General features: G+C 35.4%; 1 protein-coding gene across 6 annotated transcripts in view; it reads right to left on the bottom strand.

Annotated features, from left to right (window-relative positions):
• The window catches only part of KIAA1328 (KIAA1328 ortholog), a 372,399-nt gene that overhangs the window by 114,573 nt on the left and 234,180 nt on the right, over positions 1-23,646 (bottom strand). For 5 of the 6 annotated variants that reach the window (XR_003516907.2, XM_027576100.2, XM_027576102.2 and 2 more), the window contains 2 exons: positions 19,499-20,172; positions 11,903-12,010 (listed from right to left, as the gene is read on the bottom strand). Coding sequence is in view for 5 of the 6 variants with exons in the window: in XM_027576100.2 (XP_027431901.2) it covers positions 11,903-12,010; positions 19,499-20,172 (782 nt within the window). In the remaining variant the exon portion in view is untranslated. The remainder of the gene's footprint in view (positions 1-11,902; positions 12,011-19,498; positions 20,173-23,646) is intronic. The other variant, XM_027576101.2, reaches the window with a different exon arrangement.

The following is a 23,646-nucleotide window of genomic DNA, read 5'->3' as shown; positions in this document are numbered from 1 at the left end:
GAGAATGTGATCAGGCAGGAGACTAGAACAAAGCCATACACTAGTGATTTAGGGTATATTTTGATCTGTTAGAAGAAATTGTATCTCAAAATTTTAAAGAGAGAACAACTTATATATATATTCCAAAAATAAGGGTAACTAGTATGAAGGTATAAAAATATGACTCTAAAAATGAAAAATAAAAAATGTTTTTTTAAAAAAGGGATTGATAAGATGTTGTTTGAAAAAGGGAAAAAGAAAAATTCAAACAAAAATAGTTAAAAAAATTAACTTTGAAAAACTAATGAATTATGGTAAAAAAGCCATGAATTCTATGTGCAGTATTCCCCTAGGGCTGGAGTTCTCCCTTTCTCCTTGATCGGTATTTTGGTCTTGGCTTGCTGGCTGTTCGTGCTGATCTTCTGGGGGAGGAGCCTGTTGCCGTGGTTCCCAAATGTCTTTGCCGGGGGTGGAATTGCCCCGCCCTTATGAGTCCAGGCTAAGCAAGCTGCTCTGGTTTGCTCTCAAGAGCTTTTGTTCCCTGCAAGCTCTCAGTACAGCTTTGGAGGACCAGGGTGAAAATGGTGGCCTCCCAATCTCTGCCCGGAGGAGCTGAGAACTTGGGGCCCTGCTCCTCAGTGCGCCCCCAGAGAAAAGCAGTCACTCCCGTCTCCCCGGTCTCCGGCCGCACTCTGTGCTCACCCGGCCTGTGACTGAGCGTTTCTATCTCTGACACCCGACTCGGTGTGGAGTCTCCAAACCCAGCAGATCCCTGCAGTGCACTCCCACACCGCTCCTCCCGGGGGAGGAAGGGGAGTCTCCCCGGCTCTGCCACTTGTTGGGTCCCTGCTGGAGGAGCAGTGTCCCGACTGGGCCGCAGATCACAGTCTACGGCAACCCCGAGCTGAGAGCCCGCGCCTCGGCTCCATCTCTGCAGCCGGCTTCCCTGCTCCGATACCTGGGAGCTCTGCTGCACTCAGGCACCCCCGGTCTTTCTGTGACCCCGAGGGTCCTGAGACCACACTGTCCCGCGAGGGTTCCACCCCCTGCTTAGCCATGGGAGCAACGTCCCTCAGCGGAGCCGACTTCTAAAAGTTCTGATTTTGTGCTCCACGGCTCTATCACTTGCCAGAAGCGGCCGACGGAGGCCCCCCTCCCCCACCGTCTATTCTCCTGAATATCGCCTCGGATTCACTTCTCCGCACGTCCTACCTTCCAGAAAGTGGTCGCTTTTCTGTTCAGAGTGTTGTTACTATTCTTATCTTCGATCTCCTGTTGAGTTTGTAGGTGTTCAGAATGGTTTGATCCCTATTCAGCTGAATTCCTGAGACCAGACAAAATCCAGGTCTCCTACTCCTCCGCCATCTTGCTCCTAGACTGCTATTTTTTTTTTAAAGATTTTATTTATTTATTTGAGAGAGAGAGAGAATGAGAGACAGAGAGCACGAGAGGGAAGAGGGTCAGAGGGAGAAGCAGACTCCCTGCTGAGCAGGGAGCCTGATGTGGGACTCGATCCCAGGACTCCGGGATCACGACCTGAGCCGAAGGCAGTCGCTTAACCAACTGAACCACCCAGGTGCCCCTAGACTGCTATTTTTAAATGATCTTTCAATCTGCTGTGGAAAATGAATTGCATGGGGGTAAGAACAGAACTCTCTATAGAAGCCCATGTTTGAACTATGGTTGGGAGGAGTACATACATTTTGGAGGTAGAATAGAAATAAAACAGTATGCTTATAGGGGCGCCTGGGTGGCTCAGTCATTAAGTGTCTGCCTGTGGCTCAGGTCATGATCCCAGGGTCCTGGGATCGAGCCTCGCATCGGGCTCCTTGCTCTGCAGAAGCCTGCTTCTCCCTCTCCCACTCCCCCTGCTTGTGTTCCCTCTCTCGCTGTGTCTTTCTCTATAAAATAAATAAAATCTTTGAAAAACAAAAGAAAAAAAGTATGCTTATAGATTGCTTGTGAGGGGAGAGAGAAGAAAGGAGAGAAGTGAAGGACACTTTTTGACTTGAGTAGCTAGTATTTATTGAAACGAAATTTGGGATGGTGTGAATATGGAGTCGGGGGTAGAAAAGGGAAATAAGATTTCTGTTTTAGCTTTGTTATCTGTAAGAAGTCTATCAGACAGTTTAGTGGAAATCTTGTATAGACAAGATCCATGGGTTTAATGATTAGGGGGAAAGGTCAGGCCTGTAGAAACAAATTTGGGAGTCATCAGCATATAGATGATATTTAAAGCCAAGGGCCTACATAAGGTCACACCGGGAGAATATGTAGAAAAAAAGGAAGAAGGAGTGGGTGCGGGTACAAGCAGAGAAAAAGAAGCCTATAACAAATAAGTGAGAGGTTGACCAGTGATAGAAATTGATCATCCTACCTTTTCTAGGACTGGGCTCCATCAATTATTCATTTCCTGCCATCTTTTCCTTCACCAGTCACTTCTCAGGATTACTAACATTTTAGGTCATTCCTCTCTCCAAAATCATACTCTCTCAACCAAATTTCTGCTTTTCCTCTTTTGTTTCCATGACACAGCCCTAGCCTGCTTCTTTGACAGCTTTTCAGATTGCCACTCTTGTTTTTTCAGACTCCTACATCTAGGCATTTTCTAAGGTTCTGTTTACATTTCTCTGAACTTTTTCTCAGAAATTAATATCCATTCCCATAGGGACAACACCAATCTAGATGACTCCCAAATATAAACTTCTAACTTCAATTTCTCTTAGGAGATTTAGATTCAAATTTCTACTTATATACGAGGTACCTTGGCTTGGAAATCCAACCTGTTTAATAATTAGATAATCATGTTAGAGATGGAAGAAACTCAGTAAAAATCTAATTGAACTTTCTGTTTTTTTTTTTTTAAGATTTTATTTTTTTTTATTTATTCATGAGAGACAGAGAGAGGGAGAGAAAGAGAGAGGCAGAGGGAGAAGCAGGCTCCCAAGGAGCAGGGAGCCCGATGCAGGACTCGATCCCAGGACTCTGGGATCATGACCTAAGCCGAAGGCAGATGCTTAACCATCTGAGCCACCCAGGCACACTGAACTTTCTGTTTAAAGGCAAGGAGACTGAGAAGCATAGCATTATCCTTAAAGTCACATGGCTAATTTTTGGAAGGACTAAAACCTGGTATTCTTGACCCTCATTCCAATGGTCTTTAATATCAAATTAATCATCTTTATCACAAAATCAGTTCTTTTTCCTGACTTTTTTATTCTTCCAATCACACAGGTCCAAAACCTTTGCCCTGATATTTAAACCCATTCATAATCTAATCTAAGTTATGATTTTAATCTTTAGTTTCATTTTCCCTTACAGTTCTAGTAAAACTAAAGCATACTTCCTGCTATGCCCTTCACATACCATGTGATTTTCTTCCTTATTCATGTCTTCACCCACATGAAACACACATACACACCCAAAGATACTCCTAACCCATCAAAATCATATCTTATCTTTTAGGGCTTTTTTCAAATATTACATCTTCCAAAAACCTTTTCTTGATTTCTTTGAATTTCATTTATAGTCCTTATACTATCTAATAGATGATAAATATCGGGATATTTGCCTTACTCTACTATTAGAGTACTTGATGGTAGGGGATTCTGTATATTTCCTGTAGTACTTTGGCAAGCCAGTTTTTTAAAAAATAATAATAGATGTTTAATAAAAAATGTTATTACTCAGTATTACATAAAAATACAAAAATGGTCGGATTTTTAGAGATCTGCAGAATTACAGAACTAATGTTAATTTTTAAGGGCCATCTTTGCATAGCCAACAAAAAGACACCAAAGTAACTAAAAAAACAAACCAGAAAACCTATAAGCAATCAGAGTTCTTGTGACTCCTTAGGTCATTATCATCTTTCATGTGATAATTATCTTCCAATGGTTTGGCTCAGCTGTGCCCTACTATTTGTCATTAAGGCCTCACATATTATTTATTTTCATTCTATAGCATTTATGCAGGAAGGCAGCAATGTAAGCTCCCTTGCCTGTGATTTTTCCCACAGATAATAGAAAATAAATTGCAATTAGATTTTGGTAATTGTATATAATTAACTCAAAATGAGCTGTTAATTATAAAAAATATGTTTTTCACTTCCTCATTATCTCATTTATTTTAGTTCCAAATTCTTAATGCCTCACTTGAGTAAGTTTAATATTTTAAATACACATTTTTAATACTAGGATAATTTAAATTTCCAAATAAACAAAATTTAGCTTAAAATTAAATTTTATCTAGGGAGTTCCACTGGCAAAATCAAAGAGCCTGCAAGGTAGAAAGAAGGTCATTTCCCACAACAATTTTTTATTATATTTTCTGAAATCAACTGTCATTTTTTAATTTAAATCATTCTGCAAAGGCTTCTCAAGCTGTATGTATTCTCCCTTGACCCATCTCTACCTCTTTCTGGGGTTAGTGGAGACAATATCATTTTCATAGCCAATTGAATCAAGGAGACAGATGATTTCATTGCCTTTACTTCTTTGAATCTCACATTAGATTAAATAATTTAAGTGCTGTTGAGTAAGAATTCTTGGATTTCCAAAGACTGTCAGACTCTGGAAGCAGTTGCCAGAGTTTATGCAAACTCTTACAATGTAGATTAATATTTTAAAAGGTCTATGATATGATAAAAGGCATATTAGGAAATATTTTTTTGGAAGCAGTGTATAGTCTTACCTTGTTTTTGTCATAATTGGAATGTAGGACATGCATGTCCAGATGCACCTAAACTTTTAAAGCATGTCCATCTCTTAGACTGGAGTGCTAGTATGTAAAGCATTCACTACACTTACCTGAACAGCAGTGATGAAAACTTTCATAAATTGCAAGCAGGAGTATGAATTGCTATAATCTTTTGGAAAAGAAAATTGGCATGAACTATTATAATTTATAACTATAACATCAAAATATTTTTATGTAAAAATAGCCTCTGACTTATTCATTTTGGGGAATTTATTCTAAAAAAAAATACAAGTACTAGAACATAAGAATGTAAGTTCAGTCGTGCTTGTTATAGCCTTGTGCATAGTGGTAAAGAACTTAAAAACAACTTGACTGCCCAAAATCAGAGGTGCTGGATAAGTTACTGGATATACAGAAACCATAGACTAATATGCTTTCATAAAAAACAAGTTAGTATTTGTATTAGTTTTCTATTGCTGCTATAATGAATTATCACAAATTTAGTGGTTTCCACAACACAAATGTATTGTTCTACAGTTCTGTAGGTCAGAAGTCTGACACAGGTCTCATTGGGCTAACACTGAGGTATAGGCAGAGCTATGTTCCTTTCTGGAGGCTCTAGGAGAGGATGTTTCCTTGCTTATTTGGGTTGTTGGCAGAATTCAGTTCCCGGCAGTTAGAGGACTGAGGTCCCCATTTCCTTGCTGGCTGTCAGCTGAGGACTGTCCCAAGCTTCTAGAAGCTACTTGCATTCCTTGGCTTGTGACCTCCTCCCTCCATTTTCAAAGCCAGCAATGACAGGTTAAGTCACTCTCGTGCCTGGAATCTCTCCTCCTTCCCTCTCATCTCTCAGACTCAGCAAGAAAAGGTTCTCCACTTTTTGGGACTTGTAATTAGACTAGGCCCACCCAGAAAATCCAGGATAATCACCCACAAAGTCTGTTCCCTTGAGCATATCTGCAAAGTCCTTTTGCCATGTAAGGTAACACATTGAGAGGTTCCAGGAATTAGAGCACAGACATTTTTAGAGAGCAATTATTCTACTTACCACAGTTATATGTCTAAAAATCCAATAGATGACCATTAAGTACTGTTAAGTAAGGGGGAAAATTAACAAGTAATGTGTTCATTTTTATCTCAAATGTTTATAGATGTTGTATATGTATGTAAGCATAAAGGTAGAGAAGGATATACATTAGTGTGTTAACACTAATTCAACCAAGATAGTCAGGATAGGGAACATTAGAATAAGGAATAAAAAATGACTAATTTTTTTCTTAATTTTTCTTTGGATGTTTTACTTTTGATAAGAAAAAATGTTTTTCTTTTGAAATTTAGCAAAGTATAACTAAAAGTAAATTGGAATATGACATACTGGATCACATGGACATAACATATATATTCAGAACATTCCATTCTGGGGCACCTGGGTGGCTCAGTCAGTTATGTGTCTGCCTTTGGCTCAGGTCATGATCTCAGGATCCTGGGTTTGAGCACCGCATTGGGCTCCCTGCTCAGTGGGGAGTCTGCTTCTCCCTCTTCCTTTGTCCCTCCCCACTGCTTGTGTTCTCTCTCTCAAATAAATCAAATCTTAAAAAAAAGAACATTCCATCCCAAAACAGAATATACATTCTTTTCAAGTACACATGGAAAGTTCTCTAGAATGGATCGCATTACACCAAAAACAAGTCTCAATAAATTAAAAAAAAAAAAAACTGAAATCATATCTTGCATCTTTCTGACCACAACAATATGAAACCAGAAATCAGTCATAAGAAAAAAAAATTAGGAAAGAACACAAATATATGGAGGAAAAATAACATGCTACTAAACAATGAATGGATCAACCAGGAAATCAAAGAGGAAATAAAAATCTATGTGGAGACAAATGAAAATGAAAACACAGCAGTCCAAAATCTTTGGGATGCAGCTAAAGCTGTTCTAAGAGGGAAGATTATAATACCGGCCAATCTCAAGAAATAAGAAAAATCTCATACAAACAACGTAACTTTACACCTAAAGGAGCTAGAAAACTATGACCAAACAAAACCCAAAGCCAATAGAAGGAAGGAAATGGTAAAGATTAGAACAGAAATAAATGAAATAGAAACTAAAGAAACAATAGAACAGATGAATGAAACCAGGAGCTGGTTCTTTGAAAAGTTAAACAAAATTGATAAACCTTTAGCCAGACTCATCAAGAAAAAAAGAAAGAAGACTCAAGTAAGTAAAATCAGAAATGAAGGAAGAGATATGACAACCAACACCACAGAAATACAAAGAATTATAAAAGTTATATGCCAACAAACTGGACAATCTAGAAGAAACAGATAAATTCCTAGAAATATATAACCTTCCGAAACTGAATCAGGAAGAAACAGAAAAGTTGAGCAGACCCATTATTAGCCAATGAAATTGAATCAGTAATCAAAAACCTCCCAACAAACAAAAGTCCAGGATCAGATGGCTTCACAGATGAATTCTACCAAACATTTAAAAAAGAGTTAATACCTATTCTTCTCAAACTATTCCAAAAAATGGAAGAAGGAAAGCTTCCAAATTCATTTTATGAGGCCAGCATTACCCTAACACCAAAACCAGATAAAGATACTACAAGAAACCAAGAAAACCCAAAAACACCCCCGCAAAAAACCCAAAACCAAAACCAAAAAGATCCAAAACCAAAAAACTATAGGTCAGTATCTCTGATAAACATAGATGCAAAAATCCTCAACAAAGTATTAGCAAACTGAATCCAACATTACATTAAAAAGATCATTCACCACTATAAAGTAGGATTTATTCCAGGGATGCAAGAGTGATTCAATATTCACAAATCAATCAATGTGATACATCACATTAATAAGAGAAAGAATAAAAACCACATAATCATCTTATTAGAGGGGTTACTATCCAAAGTATATAAAGAACTTATAGAATTTGACACCAAAAAAATGAATAATTCAATTAAAAATTAGATAGATAAACTGAATAGACATTTTTCCAAAGAAGACATACATATGGCCAACAGACACATGAAAAGATGCTCAACAACACTACTCATCAGAGAAGTGGAAATCAAAATCACAACGAGATATCACCTTACATCTGTAAGAATGGCTAAAATAAAAAAAAAATACAAGAAATAACAAGTATTGGCTAAGATGCAGAGAATAAGGACCCCATGCACCATTAATGGGAATGCAAATTGGTGCAGCCACTGTAGAAAACAGTATGGAATTTCTTCAAAATATTAAAAATAGAATTACCATATGATCCGGTAATTTCAGTATTGGGCATTTACCCCAAGAAAACAAAAACACCTATTCAAAAAGACACACGCACTCCTGTGTTTATTGCAGCATTATTTACAATAGCCAAGATATGGAAGCAACCCAAGTGTCTATCTATAGATAAATGGAAGAAAAAGATGTGGTATATATATATACACAATGGAGTATCACTCAATTATAAAAAAGAATGAAATCTTGCCATTTGAAACATGGATGGATCTAGAGAGTATTATGCTAAGTGAACTAATAAGTCTATCAGAGAAAGAGAAATACCGTATGATTTCACTCATATGTGGAATTTAAGAAACAAAACAAATGAAAAGGAAAAACAAAGAGATAAACCCCAAACCAGACTCTTAACTATAGAACAGAGGGTTACCAAAGGGGAGGTGGGTGGGTGGATGGGTGAAATAGGTGAAAGGGATTAAGAGTACACTTATCTTGACGAGCACTGAGTAATGTATAGAATTGTTGAATCATTATAATGGACACCTGAAACTAACACTGTATGTTAACTATATTGGAATTAAAATTAAAAAAAGAAAAGATGTGGCAAGTGTGCACGCACGCACCCCCCCCACACATACACTGGAATATTAGTCAGCCATAAAAAAAGGAGATCTTGCCATTTGTGGCAACACAGGTGAACTCAGAGGGTATTATATAATGCTAAGTGAAATCAGTCAGACAGATAAAGACCAATACCATATGGTTTCACTCAGATGTGAAATTTAATGAATAAACCAAACAAACAAACAAAGAAAAAAGACACAAACAAAAACTAGACTCTTAAATATACAGAACAAACCAATGGTTACCAGAGGGGAGGTGGGCAGGGGAATGGGTGAAATAGATCAAGGGCATCAAGAGTATGCTTATACTGATGAGCTCTGAGTGATGTACAGAATTGTTGAATCATTATATTGTACACTGAAACAAATATAACACTGTATGTTAATTATACTTGAATTAAAAAAGTGGAATATGAAACAAAATATGTAATATAATACATATCATATACCATAAAGAAATAAGATCTAGAAGTTATATACTAAAATTTTCTTTAGATGATGAGATTATAGGTATGTGTTAAATTCTTCTTTTGTCTTATCAGCATTTATATATTTTTTTCTACCATAAGCAAGCAAGTAAATATATAAACAGGATAACAGAGGGCTCCAGGAGGGATATCTTAAAAAAACAAAAAACAAAGAAGAAAGAAGGGAATATAGCAGCAAAAGAATACAATGAAGATATGATAGAATAACTAATGTGTTTAAATATATTCAGAGAATTAAACTTTCTGGGTGAGTTTGGGAATTACAAGACATGAGAATGTAAATTGCATAAGGTCAGAAATTTTTGTTTTGTGCATTGCTATAACCCCCAAAGTTTAGAATGTGTCTAACACCTGGTGGGAAACTTTATAAATATTTGAATGAATTAACAAATGAATGAGTACACAGAAAATTAAATACGGCATTTCTAAGCTCTAGAGAAAATAAAAATTAAATTTAATAATCATATAGTATATGGCCCAGCTGTGTATTAAATAGATACAGTCTTATTGTAACCATCTTGTGATACAGCTATATTTAGAGGACAGAATAAAGGGAAAAGCATGTGTGTGGGTACATATATTAGGGGAGGAAGAGAAAAAGGAAAGGAGGCGAGAAGGAAGAAATGTGGGGAAAAGTCAGAAGAGATGGAGAAAGCCAATAGATGGTTATCTGTGAGAGCTAAGTCATCATCTTTCATAGCAGAAAGCTAATACTCAATGCCTACGTCATCCAGAAATATGGATATAATGCTGCAAGAAACAAATAAAAGAAGAAACATCTAAAACAGTTAAAACTTCTTATCTCTGAAGAGTGAAAATTGGGAGTACTGCTGCTCCAGTGTAGAGGAGGATGATATTTTGCATAAGCCTTGTTGAACGAGTTGAGTTTTTAAACTATGCATATGCTTGATATCAATAGTAAAAATTAAATAAATTACAGCAAGTCATAAAAAGACAAATACTATATGATCCCACTTATATGAGGTAACTAGAGTAATCAAACTATAGAAACGGACAGTAGAAGGGTGGTTGCCAGGTGCTGGCAGGGAGAGGAAATGTGGAGCAGTTTGATGGGTAGGGAGGTTCAATTTTGCAAGATAAAAAAGTTCTGCAGATTGGTTACATAATAATGTGAATATACTTAATACTACTGAACTGTACACTAAAATGGTTGAGATGGTAAATTTTATATTATGTGTATTTTACCAAAATTAAAAGATGGCAAAATTGTACGAAATGAGAATTCTTGGGTTCTGCTTCTAACACTGGCTGAGTAGTATCTATAGGACCAAACTCCCATAATTAATAATATAAACTCTTGGAGGAAAAAACAAAAAAAAAAAAAAACCAAGCCTGAAGCACTGAAGAGTCAATGAAAACAAGCAGAAACTGGAAGAGGATCAGCACTTGAAAGAAGACAGTGGCATTGGGACCTAAAGAATCAGAGGACAGAGTCTGAGCTGACCAAAGCACCTGAAAAAGGAAAAATCCTGGAGAGGTCAGAGAGAAAGAGTGAAAGCCTCAATTCTGTGTAACAACCCTGCCTGCCAGTTCTGTCTAGCCCCTGAACTACATGCAAATGAGGCAGACTCAGACATCCATCCCAGTTAAAGTTAAAAGCGCTCAGCAGTGATTTTCACTGTTACTCAAGGGAAACAGAGGTTGGTCTTTGAATCCAGTTAAGTTAACAGCTTGCTAACATAAAAATTAACATTGTTTAGAGACTATAACTAAATTCCAGAGTCATTCAAAATACTAGGAAAAAATAAAAATTTGCCAAATGTACAAAGGAAAACATGACCAATACTTAAGAGAAAAGTTGATCAATGGAGACAAATCCCAAGATGATCCTGGTGTTAGAATTGGAGACAAGCATTTTAAAGGAAAAATATATGTGTAATGAATAAAAAAGGAAAGTTCAGCAGAGAAATAGAAATTCTAACAAAGATCCAAATGGAAATTCTAAAACTAAAAAATCCATTATCTAAATAAAAATAAATCATTCTATGGGCTTAACAGCAGATTGGAAATAACAGAAGAGTTGATGAATTTGAGAACAGATCAATAGAAATTATCCACTATGAAGAATAAAGAAAAAAATTTCTAAAAAATTAGCAGAGAGTCAGGGACTTCACTAAAGGCCTAATATACCTATAAATGAAATCCAAAAAGGAAAGAAGAAAGAGAATAGGCAAAAAATTTTTGAAAAAATAATGGCCAAAAATTATTCAAATTTCATGAAAAGAGAATTCTCAAACACAGCTTTGGTGGTGAAAACTGATTTAACTTTTTTGGAAAGCAACTGGGTAATGTGAATCAATCTTAAAAGGATTCATATATACTTTGAGTTAGTGGTTCCATTTATAGAATCTATATCAAAGACACAGGTAGAGATAAAGTAAAAAATTTATTCATACAAATGTTCTTCAAGGCATAATTTATAATAGCAAAATCCTGTATTATCCAATAATAGGCTAATAGAGAAATATTTGTCAATAAATATTTGTTGAATGAATTAATATCAAGTTTTCATAAAATAAATTATGATATCAGAAAATATGATTCAGTGAAAAAAGCAAAAATTAACATTCTGCATAAGCATAATCCCTATTACTCAATATAGAATATGTTATCATAAAGGAAAGACAGAAAGGAGAGGGTTCAAAGGATCATCTCTGAATGGTAGGATCATGAATGATTATTTTCTTCTTTACACTTTCCTATATTTTAAAAAAAATTTATAATGAGAATGTATTTATTCATATTATCAGAAAACTGATATAAACCTATATAAAGCTATAAATATATACCAAACATATCCTTAATATCTGTGTCCTACATGTTCTTACTTTCACCCATTAGTCAGATTTACCTTGGTCCAGAGTCATCCCCATTCATATCCAGATTGAATTCTCGGGGTTTGGTAAACTCTTTAGCAGCAAGGAGTTCTCTTGACTTAAATACAGCTTGAGTTCTTAACCTGAAAAAGTAAATTTAGAGAATTTCTAATCCCGTGGAACCTAAGAAACTGAATGGTAACCCTTGGAAGACCATATTCCTTCAGCTAGACCTCCAGAGATTATTTTGAAATTAAAACTCAGTCTGTCAAAATAAATGCGTACTTCCTAAATACACACATGATGTAAATAAAATAAAATAAACACAAATCCATTTTACAGAACTTAAATTTTCTTTATTTATAGAGGAATTGGGGGAGACTGAGTTGGTCAGAATATCATTCAAAATGTCAACATTATAGATGCTTTAGGAGTACTTTAAGTTTCTTCTCTAGAAATTTTAAGTTTCTCTCTCTTCACTCCTAAGCAAGTGTATTTTGATCACCAGAGTCTTAATGGGAATTCTAGTAACACCAAGTATCATTGACCCTGCCCAATAGATCCATAAGAGGCAACTACTTCCCATATTGACAATTCAAAAAGCTGGGCCTATGTCTCACTGACCAATGTATTTTCTCAGGATAACAGAAAAATGTCCCTCCCCTGCCAAAAATTGGAAGAAATTCTATCTAACGATGCTAACTTACTCCCATCTTTGATGTACTGAGGAGGGAAAGCATCTAAAGAAATTAGCATGTTCTACCAGAAGTTTGGGTAGCAATTGATCACTGGCACCTAATACGTAACATCTTCTACCCATTTTTCTAAGTTTTTTAGAAATATTCTCTGGTTCATTTTTAGAAATGAAATCTATAAAAGTATATTCTTTTAACTATGAAATAAAACCATGAAGAAGGGAAGATATTATTAAAACAGTATCATTTCCATCATTGTCAAAGACAGTCTTATAGCTGCAACTAACTATGTACAGTAATATACAAAGAAAATGTGTAGATTAATTACCCTCTAGGAACTTAAAATTTAATAATAATATTTGGTAGTGACATATAGGTAGGTAAGTGCAGAGAGGAGGGGTAGCTCTACTTATATCAGACAAAATCGACAAATCAAAAATTGTAAAAAGAGACAAAATCACTATATAATAATAAAAAGGTTGATTCATCAAGAGTACATTAGCAATTGTAAATATATATGTACCTAACATTGCAGCACCCAAATTTATTAGGCAAATACTAACATATCTAAAGGGAGAAATAGACAACAATACAATAACAATAGATGACTTCAAAACACCCACTTTCAATAATGGATAGACCATCCAAACATCAAAGAAACACTGGACTTGAATATACTTTATATAAAACAGACCTAATAGACAGATACAGAGCATTCCATCCAACAGCAGCAGAATACGTATTCTTTTCAGGTATAAATACATTTTCCAGGATAGATCATGTTAGGTCACAAAACAACACTTAACAAATTTTAGAAGACTGAAATATACCTTTTCCAAACACAATGGAATAAAACTGTTAAGTCAGTAAGTAACAGGAAAGTTGGAAAATTCACAAGTGGAAATTAAACAATACACTCCTGAACAACCAATGAGTCAAAGAAGAAATCAATAGGGAAACCAAAAAATATCTTGAAACAAACGAAAATAGAAACACAACATACCAAAACTTACGGAATAGGTCAAAAACAGTTTTAAGAGGGAAGTTTAGAGTGATAAATATCTATAGTAAGAAAAAAGAAAGATCTCAAATAAACAACCTACATTTACACCTCAAGGAACCACAAGAAGAAAAACTAAGGCCAAAGTTAGCTGAAGGAAGATAATAACAATGAGCAGAGCAGAAACAGAGACCAGAAAAATAATAGAAAGGGTTACTGAAACTAAAAGCTGGTTTTCTGAAAGGATAAACAAAATTAGCAAACTCTTAGATAGACTAAGAAGAAAAAGAGAGAAGACTCAAATAAAATCAGAAATGAAAGAGAAGACGTTATAACTGATACCACAGAATTACAAAGGATGGTAAGAGTCTAATATAAATAGCTATATGCCAAAATTTGGATAGCCTAGAAGAAATGATAAATTCCTAGGAATATATAACCTACCAAGACTTAATGATGAAGAAACAGAAAGTCTTAACAGACCAAAAATGACTAAGGAGATTAAATCAGTGACCCAAAACCTTCCAACAAAGAAAAATCCAGGACTGGAGAGTTTCATTGGTGAATTCTACTAAGCATTTTAAGAAGAATTAATGCAAATCCTTCTAAAATTCTTCCAGGGGCACAAGGGTGGTACAGTCAGTTAAGTGTCTGATTCTTGGTTTCGGCTCAGGTCATGATCTCAGGGTTGTGAGATTGAGTCCTGAGTGGGGCTCTGAGCACAGAACAGAGTCTGCTTGAGGATTCTCCCTCCCTCTCCCTCTGTCTCCCATCCCCATTCTCTCTCTCTCTAAAATAAAATAAATACATCTTTAAAAATAAAATAAGATAAAATAATTCCAAAAAATTTAATAGAAAGGAACACTCCCAAACTCATTCTATAAGGCAGCATTAGCCGAATACCAAAGCCAGTTAAGGACACTACAAGAAAAAAAAAATAGGTCAGTATCCGTAATGAATATAGATGAAAAAAATTCTCAACAGAATACTATCAAATGGAATTTACCACATTAATAGAATAAAGGATAAAAATCATTGATCATCTCAATAGCAGGAAAAGCATTTAGCACAATTTAACATCCTTTCATGATAAAGCTCTCAAGAAACTGAGTATAGAAAGAATATAACTCAACATAATCAAGGGCATATATCACAAGCCCACTACTAACAACATATTCAATGGTGAAAGGTTGAAAACTTTTCCCTTAAGATCAGGAACAAGACAAGGATATCTATTCTTCCCACTTTTATTCAACATAATACTGGAAGTATCAGCCAGAGTAATTAGGCAAGAAAAAGAAATAAAAGATATCCCAATCAGGAAGAAAAGTAAAATCGTCTCTGTTTGCAGGTGACACAATCTTATACATAAAAAACAATGAAGATGCCACCAAACAACTGTTAGAACTAATGAACGAATTCACTAAATTTACAGAATACAAAATCAACATACAAAAATCAGTTGCATTTCTATACACTCACATGAACTATCTAAAAAAGAAATTAAGAAATCAATCCCATTTACCAATGAATCAAAAACAACAAAATACTCAGAATGAAAAATTAATCTTAACTGGATTAAAGACTTAAATGTAAGACCTGAAACTGTAAAACTACTGGAAGAAAACATAGGGAAAAAGCTCCTTGACATTGGTGTTGGCAATGATTTTTTGGATTTGACACCAAAAGCTCAGGCAACAATAGCAAAAATAAGTGGGACCACATCAAGATAAAAGGTTTCTGCACAGCAAAATAAATAAATTATAAAAATGAAAAGGCAACCTATGGAAGGAGAGAAAATATTTGCAAATTACATATATGATATGGGATTATTATATATATGATAAAGGTGATCAAGGGTTAATATTCAAAATATACAAGGAACTAACACAACGCAACAGCAAAAAACCAAATAACCCAATTAAAAAATGGGAAGAGGCACTGAAAGGACATTTTTCCAAAGAAGACAAACAAGTGACTAACAGGTACATGAAAAGATGCTCAACATCACTAATTGTCAGGGAAATACAAATCAAAACTACAGTGAGATATTGCCTCACACCTGTTTGGTTGGCTTTGATCAAAAGGAAAAAAAGATAACAAATGGGCAGGATATGGAGAAAAGGAATCCCTATACACTGCAGGTGGGAATGTAAATTGGTACAGCCATTATGAAAAACAATATGGAAGTTTCTCAAGAAAATTAAAAACAGAACTACCATATGATCCAGCAGTACTACTTCTGGGTATCTGTTCAAAGGGGATGAAGTTAGTATCTTAAAGAGATATCTGTACCCCATGTTCACTGCAGTGTTACTTGTAATGAAAACAACCTAAGTGTCTGTCGACAAATAAATGGTAAAAAGAGATACATAAAAATACATATGTATTATTCAGTCATGAGAAAGAAGGAAACCCAGACAGTTGCAACACCACGGAGGAACCTAGAGGAACATTATACTAAGTGAACACATGAACATACCAAAACTTGTGAGACATATTTAAAACAGTGCTGAGACAGAAATGTATAGCAATAAATGCTTCCACCAGAAAAGAAGTCTCCAATCAATAATCTAAGCTCCCACCTTAAGAAATTTAAAAATAGAAGAGAAGATAAATCCAAAGCAAGCAGGAGGAAGAAAATAATAAAAGAAATGAATGAAATAAACGAGACCAGTATTACCTTGATAACAAAATTAGACAAAGACAGTACAAAAAACAAAAATACAGACCAAAATCCCTCACCAGTATTGATGCAAATGCCCTTAACACAATATTAGTAAATGGAATTTGGTAATATATAAGAAGTATTTTACACTGTAGCTAAATGGGGCTTATTTTCCAGGGATGCAACACTAGAGCAATATTCAAAAATCAATAAATGTAATCTACCATATTAGCAGGCTAAATTTTAAAAAAATCACATGATCACATCAATTGATGCATAAAAAACATTCATGATAAAAATTTTATATAATCTATAAGAAAAAAATTGATAAATTAAACTTCACCAAAATTAAAACCTCTTGCTATGTTAAAGATCCTGTTAAGGGATTAAAAGGATAAGCTACAGAATAGGAGGAAATATTTGCAATCCACATATTTGAGAAAGGACATATCTAGAATATATAAAAAGCTCTCAAAATTCAACAGTAAAAAAAACCTTAAGCAATCCAATTAGAATAAAGACAAAGATATTAAAGAAACAATTTACCCAAAAAGATGGAAGAAGGGCAAACAAGCAAATGAAAAGATTTTCAACATCATTAGTCATTGGAGAAATGTAAATTAAGACCACAACAAAGTATCATTATACACAGATTAGAACAGGCAAAATAAAAAATTTGTGACAATTCCAAATGCTGGTAAGGATATAGAGGAAAAAGTCCCTTATACATTGCTGGAGAAGAAGTATTTTATACTAAATGTATAAGCTAAATGTAGATTTAATTTTTTTAAACTAAATAGACACTTATCATATGATCTAGCAATCACAGTGCTAGCTTTAATTTGTAGAAATGAGAACCTTCTTAGTCCACACGGAAACTTGTATAAAAATGTACATAGCAGCTCTATTTGTAACAGGCAAAAAACCAAGTTGTCCTTCAATAGATATAAAAGGTTAAACAGATCACGGTATAACCATATCATGGACGACGACTCTGCAATCAAAAGGTACAGTATATGTAACAACCTAGATGGATCTTAAGAACATTGTACTGAGTGAAAAAGGCCACTATCAAAAGTTCACACACTGTACATTTTCATTTATATAACATTCTCAAAATGCCAAAATTATAGATACAAAGATTAGTGGGTTCCAAGGATTAGGGATGGTGGGGGCAGAAAAGGGTAGGCAACTCAAATAGGGTAGTAAAAAGGAAATCTTAATAGTGATGAAATAGTTCTATATTTTGATTGCTGTGGTGATTATGCAAGTCTACACACGTGTAAAATGGCATAGAGGTAGACACACACATTGTACCAATGTTAATTTACTAATTTTGACATTGCATTATAGTTATGTAAGACATAGCCATTGGGAAAAACTGGAGGGGAACCTCTACTGTTTTTGCAACTTCCTGTCAATCTCTAATTATTTCAAAATAAAAAGTTTATAAAAGCTCTATAAATATGTATAAACTTTTGCAATTTATACATAAATAAAACTTGCTCAAAAACTGTTTCATAGCTCTCTCATCTAAGCTAGGATGATCAAGAGAACAATAAAGACTTTATTGTCATTATGCAGCATTATTTCAATAAACAGTGCTTTCAAATGAACATGATACCTATTCTAAAATTATCCATTCTCCCCTCCTGGACTGTGCCCTCTTTAAAGAGCACATTTGATTCATTTTCTAGCCTAGAACCATTTCTGACATATCACAGGCATTTTATAAACGTTTGTTAAATAACATTCTTAGGAGAGACGACACATTAACTGGAGGATTAGAGACTGGGGTTATAAAACTGAAGCAACCTTTTGGAGTTTGGTGACAATCTTGTAAGAACCTTCATTTTCAGTTACGTTAAATGCCTCCAGCTTTCAACAATGAAGAATAGAACTGTCTGACCATGAATGAAGAGAAAGAGGAAGAGCATTTCTGGTTCCAAGAAAAGTATTACACTCATGGAAAAATGTCAAGACGGAACTCTCAAAGAAATTAGAATCTAAAAAATATTAGGCAGAATCTTTAAGTGAGAGAAAATTAAGAAGTAAAAGAAAATGACATTCATATTAAGTGTGTCTGTATAGGATGTATGAGTGTGTATAAACGGGGAAATAGTAAGTTTGATCAAGAAGGAAATGGCAGGGATATATATATATATACACATATATAAATAAATATATATATATACACACACAAGCATTTCCTTATGACAACTTCTAATTTATTTTTTAAAGACATAAGTGACGTCAGAGGGGGAGACGAACCATGAGAGACGATGGACTCTGAAAAACAAACTGAGGGTTCTAGAGGGGAGGGGGGTGGGGGGATGGGTTAGCCTGGTGATGGGTATTAAAGAGGGCACATTCTGCATGGAGCACTGGGTGTTATGCACAAACAATGAATCACGGAACACTATATCAAAAACTAATGATGTAATATATGGTGATTAACATAACAATAAAAAATTAAAAAAAAAGACATAAGTGACATATTATGTTTAAAATATGTTATTTTAACATTCTTTCATCTTCATTTCCACTGGTGGAATATGTTAAATAACATTATTATGTTTAAATATAATTGTGTCTGATTTAATAATTTTGCTTGAATACATTAAGATGGCAAACTTTATGATGCTGCATGGAAAACTATGCTGAGCTACATAATCTCAAAATACCAATTTAGTTTTCTGAAACACTGTTCTTAGGGAAGAATTGTTAAGGGAAGAAGAGTTTAAATGTAGGTAAGTTTATAAGAATTGGTTATTGAACAGGTTATGCTTCATGATGAGAAAAGGCTGAACTGAAAAGGCTCCTATCATTTGTTGTATTTTGTATTATGGTGGATAGACATAAATATGGAATGGTGATAGTTAATCACTCTGCCTCACTATCTGTTTCCACATCCTGAAGTCTCAAATTTTTACTTAATGCCCATTATTCTCTATAATGATCACAAACAGCAAAGTGTTTTTATACAATCATTTCTTTTAAAAATATTCCCTTTGGAATCCAGCAAAAGTGACAATGGACCACTCAGAAGTAGATATTCTAAGCTAACATTCTGGAAGACAAGGTAATCTTCCAAGTCTTCCAAATGAGATAGTGGAATTGACTTAGTTGTCCTAGTGAGCATGCATCTTGAGCAAGCCAAGCCCCCGAGGAACCTCTGTTCCTTCGCAAGTGTTAGAGTAGCACAACAGTTACTTTACACCGTGTTCTCTAAGCTACAGACATTGCTGAAAGAACAAATAAGACTCACCAATTGTAATCCAGTCGAGACTGATGAAGCTGCTGCTGTTTTAGGAGAAGCTTTGTCTCCTGCTGGGTCAGCAGATGCTGAAGGCGCTCTTTTTCAATTTCCAGCTCCATTTTCTGAAGCATAAGTTGCTGTCTTCTATTTTCTGAGAGTTGCTTTTTGACATCAGTTTCACCAGACTGCTGGGTCCCTTGACCATGCATCAGGGATGTCCAGGAGAGCCCACAATAACTGCATGATTCCAGATGTGTTCTGGAATATTGAGGGGCCATGTGTGTAGGATGGCTTTCATGAATAGGATCTACATTTTCAGAAAGTCTATGACCACAACACTGACTGGGAGGAGTAGGCTTCAGGGGTTGGCATTCTTTCATCTTCAATTCTGCTGGTGGAACCTTCTCTGTAGGGACTGCATCTGCCAGTTCTCTCCCTGGAGATCCATAGTCACATGTTCTGGTCTTTGATGACACCCTGTCTAGGTCCGTTTTGGGATAACGGAAGTCTGCTGGTTTCAAAGAATTATTCCTAAACTGCAGAAGGGCTTCTGAAGCTGAGTCCTGGTTTGCAGACTTAGGCCCCTGCTTGGTTTGATAGCAGGATTGTGATTTGGCTACACTCAAGTAGGAACCATCTAGTTCCATAGCTGAAGACTGAAGAGTGCTTTTCCTACTGGATACCTAAAAGGAACCACAAGATCATTTGTCAAATAAGAGTACACTGAAATGAGCTCTTTTGGCTTTTCAGAAATCAATGATATATGTTTACCAAAATGAAGTTGTTGTTTTGTCTTCTTAAATAATAAATGATCATATTCACACAGCTAAACAGACATGTGCCACAAAGCTAAAACCATTTTCAAACAATCTACATTTCAGTAAATCTACAGGGATGATAAAAAGAAAGTGTTGCTATTTGCTGCTTAAGCAAGATGACAGGATGTTGCAAATAATGAGGGTTACATAAAATCAACTTTGAGAAGAGACAAAAACATTAAATTATGTTAATGTCTTAAAATGTTTACTTTTAAATACTAAGCCAAGAAATCCATTCAGCCACCTTAAATACCCTTTCTAATGCCCTTTGTCCATTACACACAATGAGATTTGTTGTAAAACATTTCATCTTATCCTGAATAAGATGTTAGTTACCGCCAGAAATTTGATGAATTTTTATAAATATCTTTATAGCACACAAATAAAACCAAGCACTTTCCAAAAAATATGATTCTAATCAAAAGCAATTATTTAAATACAAAACATATTTAATTTCAGCTATAAACATAAGTGATTTTTCAATTAAACTGTTCAAGTGATTATAGCCTGATACAACTCATGCAGAAAGGAAGTAGTTGCAGGCCAATAGAGTGAGCTTTCCGGTTTTTTAGCCTCAAGCCTGTTCTATCAGGGAGAGCAAAACTTAGTTTATATCAGTGATCCTCAAACTTTAGCATGTATGAAAATCACCTGGAGGAACTGTTAAATGTGAATTGCTGGGCTTCATACCCAGAGTTTTGCATTCAGGAAGTCTGGAGCAGAGTTGGAGAAGCTGCGTTTTTAGCCAGTTGCCAGATGATACTGACGCTGCTCATCTGGGACCACACTTTGAGAACTACTGATCTGTAACATGGGACACCTGACTCCTCCTGTGTCTCATGTTTTGATAACATGGGGCTCACCCAGGTAATCCTGGGTAATTTCCTTATCTCCAGATCATTAACTTAATCACATCTATAAAGTCTCTTGTCATATAAAATCCTTTGTGTCATTGAAAGAGACATTCACAGGCTCCAGGAATTAGAACAGGCTTCAGGAATTAGGACATGGGCATATTTGGCGGGGGGGGGGGGGGGGGGGGGGGGGGCATTATCCAGTCTACCACAACTTCTTTTTAAATTAGAACTCATAAACAGTTGAGATGCTTATCTTATTCTGGAGACATGGAATAAATGAATAATTGAGGTCTCTAGGAGAAGGGGGAAAAATCCTGCCAATTTACTTTGCCGTAGTTGAAAATGATGAACTGATTGGTAAAAAATTGGTAAAAAGTGTCAACAGATATACATCAACACCATGTTTCCTATCTTCTGATAAAAGAGGGCTATTAACAAGAACTCTTAAGATTTTGAGTTTCTACAGCAATACTAAAGGGGTTCTATTCAAATGAGAATGAGCCACATCTGGGAAAAAGATGTGGTCCTCTTCAAAGAAGACACATAATCCTTTACACTGAGCAGATGACATTGAATAGGTTGCAAGCTACAGAAAAGAAACCAGTCCTAGGGCAAAATTTATGATAAACTACCTCATAAAAAAATTAACCTTATTTTACAACTAAAGGGAAATTCTAGTCCACATTAATCTCCCCTACTCTGAACTTCTGTAGCACTTACTGTCAAAACAAATATTTAACATTTATCATCTGCTATTTTGTATTCTAAGCTATCTTTTTATAGAATTATTATATTTAAAAAATGACGGGTAAATTTTTTAAAGGTCTGGAAACTTAAATCAACTATTTAACATTATCATATATTTCCTAATCCTTGTTTTAGCAATATAACAATAGCATGTATGTATTATTTTATAGTCTTATTTTTGTTCCTTAACATTATCTACATACGTGCATTTTTAGGTATTGACATAGCTGATACTTATGTTAATGGTACTAATTATTAAAGTATTCATAAATGTCAGGTATTTGGAATATTAAAAAATATTTTTTTTGGTAGTTAACTTTTTCTGTTTTTGAGAGGCAGTTCAACATAATGATTTTGATGCATACTTTGCTCAAAGAGCACACTGCTTTGCCAATTACCTGATGGGTGACTGTGCATGTTGGTAGGCAGGATTCTAAGATGGTCCCCAAGATTCCTGTCTTCTTGGTGTACCCACCTTGTATTATCTCCTCCCCTCAGTATGGGTAGACTTTGGGAATATGACGAGATATGAATCCCGTTGTTATGCTACAGTAAATGGCCAAAGGAATGTTACAGATGTAACTAAGGCTCCTCCTCATCAGCTGGCTTTGAATTAATAAAAAGGAGATTATCTTATATGGGCCAGACCTAATTAAGTGGTCCTTTAAAAAAGGGTCTGGTGCCCTCCCTAATTTTGGAGAGTGGCCTTGAAGAAATAAGCTCACATGTTGTGGGAAGACCAGTGAAGGGGGTCATGTGGCAATGACTTCTAGAGCAGAAGGCAGTTTCCAGCTAACAGCTAGGAAAAAGTGAGCCATCGATCATACAGATGCAAGAAAATAAATTCTGCCGACAACCATGTGAGTTTGGAAGGGGACCGAGAGCTCCAGATTAGAACGCGGTCCAGCTGTCACCTTGACTGCAGCTTTCTAAGACCCAGCAGAGGCCCCAACTAACCTGTGCCCGACTCATGACCTAGAGAAACTGTGAGATAATAAATGTGTATGTGTATTAAACCAGTAAATTTGTAGTAATTTGTTACACAGCAATACAAAGCAAAAAAAAAGCACATTACTCAACTTGCCTGACCCTTAGTTTTCTCATCAATAAAACAGGGATTAAAGACAGCTTCTACCTCAAAAACTAAACATGGTGGTCAGATGGGCAGTTATCAAGGGTGCCAATTTATAAGGGTACCAATTTACAAAAAGGAAAAAAAAAAACCCTTATATTTACCCAAACTTTTTTCAAGGAGAACGTTATGGGGTATGTGTGTGTGGCGGGAGGTAAGATCTCCAAGAGACATGTGCAGTTACAGCAGATTACTTCTAAAGAGAATGAGTTTTGTTATCCAGCTTTATTTTGCTGAAGTGAGGATTGGGCCAGAGTTGAAATACTTGAGATAATAAAGAGGTTCTTCATCTCTGTCCTCATACAAAAGATGTCAGTCTTACCCTGACATCCTGCACTGCCTCTTAGGGTTGTTGTGATACTGGATAATTCATATAAAGTGCTCTGGATAGTGCCTAACCTAAAGTCAGTATTCAAACCATGTTTCCTATTAAAATTATTACTACTGTTGTTATCATTGACTTCTCTGCCTCGACCAATCTTGAGGTCAAGGGCTATATTTACTCCTCTGGATATAGAGCACTGGGGCTTGCACATAGTGACTAGGGGCTAACTGTATCAGATAAGTAGAAAGAGTCAAGTTGGGTTATGGGTCACAGAAAAT

The sequence above is a fragment of the Zalophus californianus genome, chromosome 14 (genome assembly GCF_009762305.2).
Source record: "Zalophus californianus isolate mZalCal1 chromosome 14, mZalCal1.pri.v2, whole genome shotgun sequence".
In the NCBI taxonomy this organism is placed as follows: domain Eukaryota; kingdom Metazoa; phylum Chordata; class Mammalia; order Carnivora; family Otariidae; genus Zalophus; species Zalophus californianus.
The sequence above is the reverse complement of the archived record's forward strand: the minus strand, read 5'-3'. Positions and strand labels throughout refer to the sequence as shown.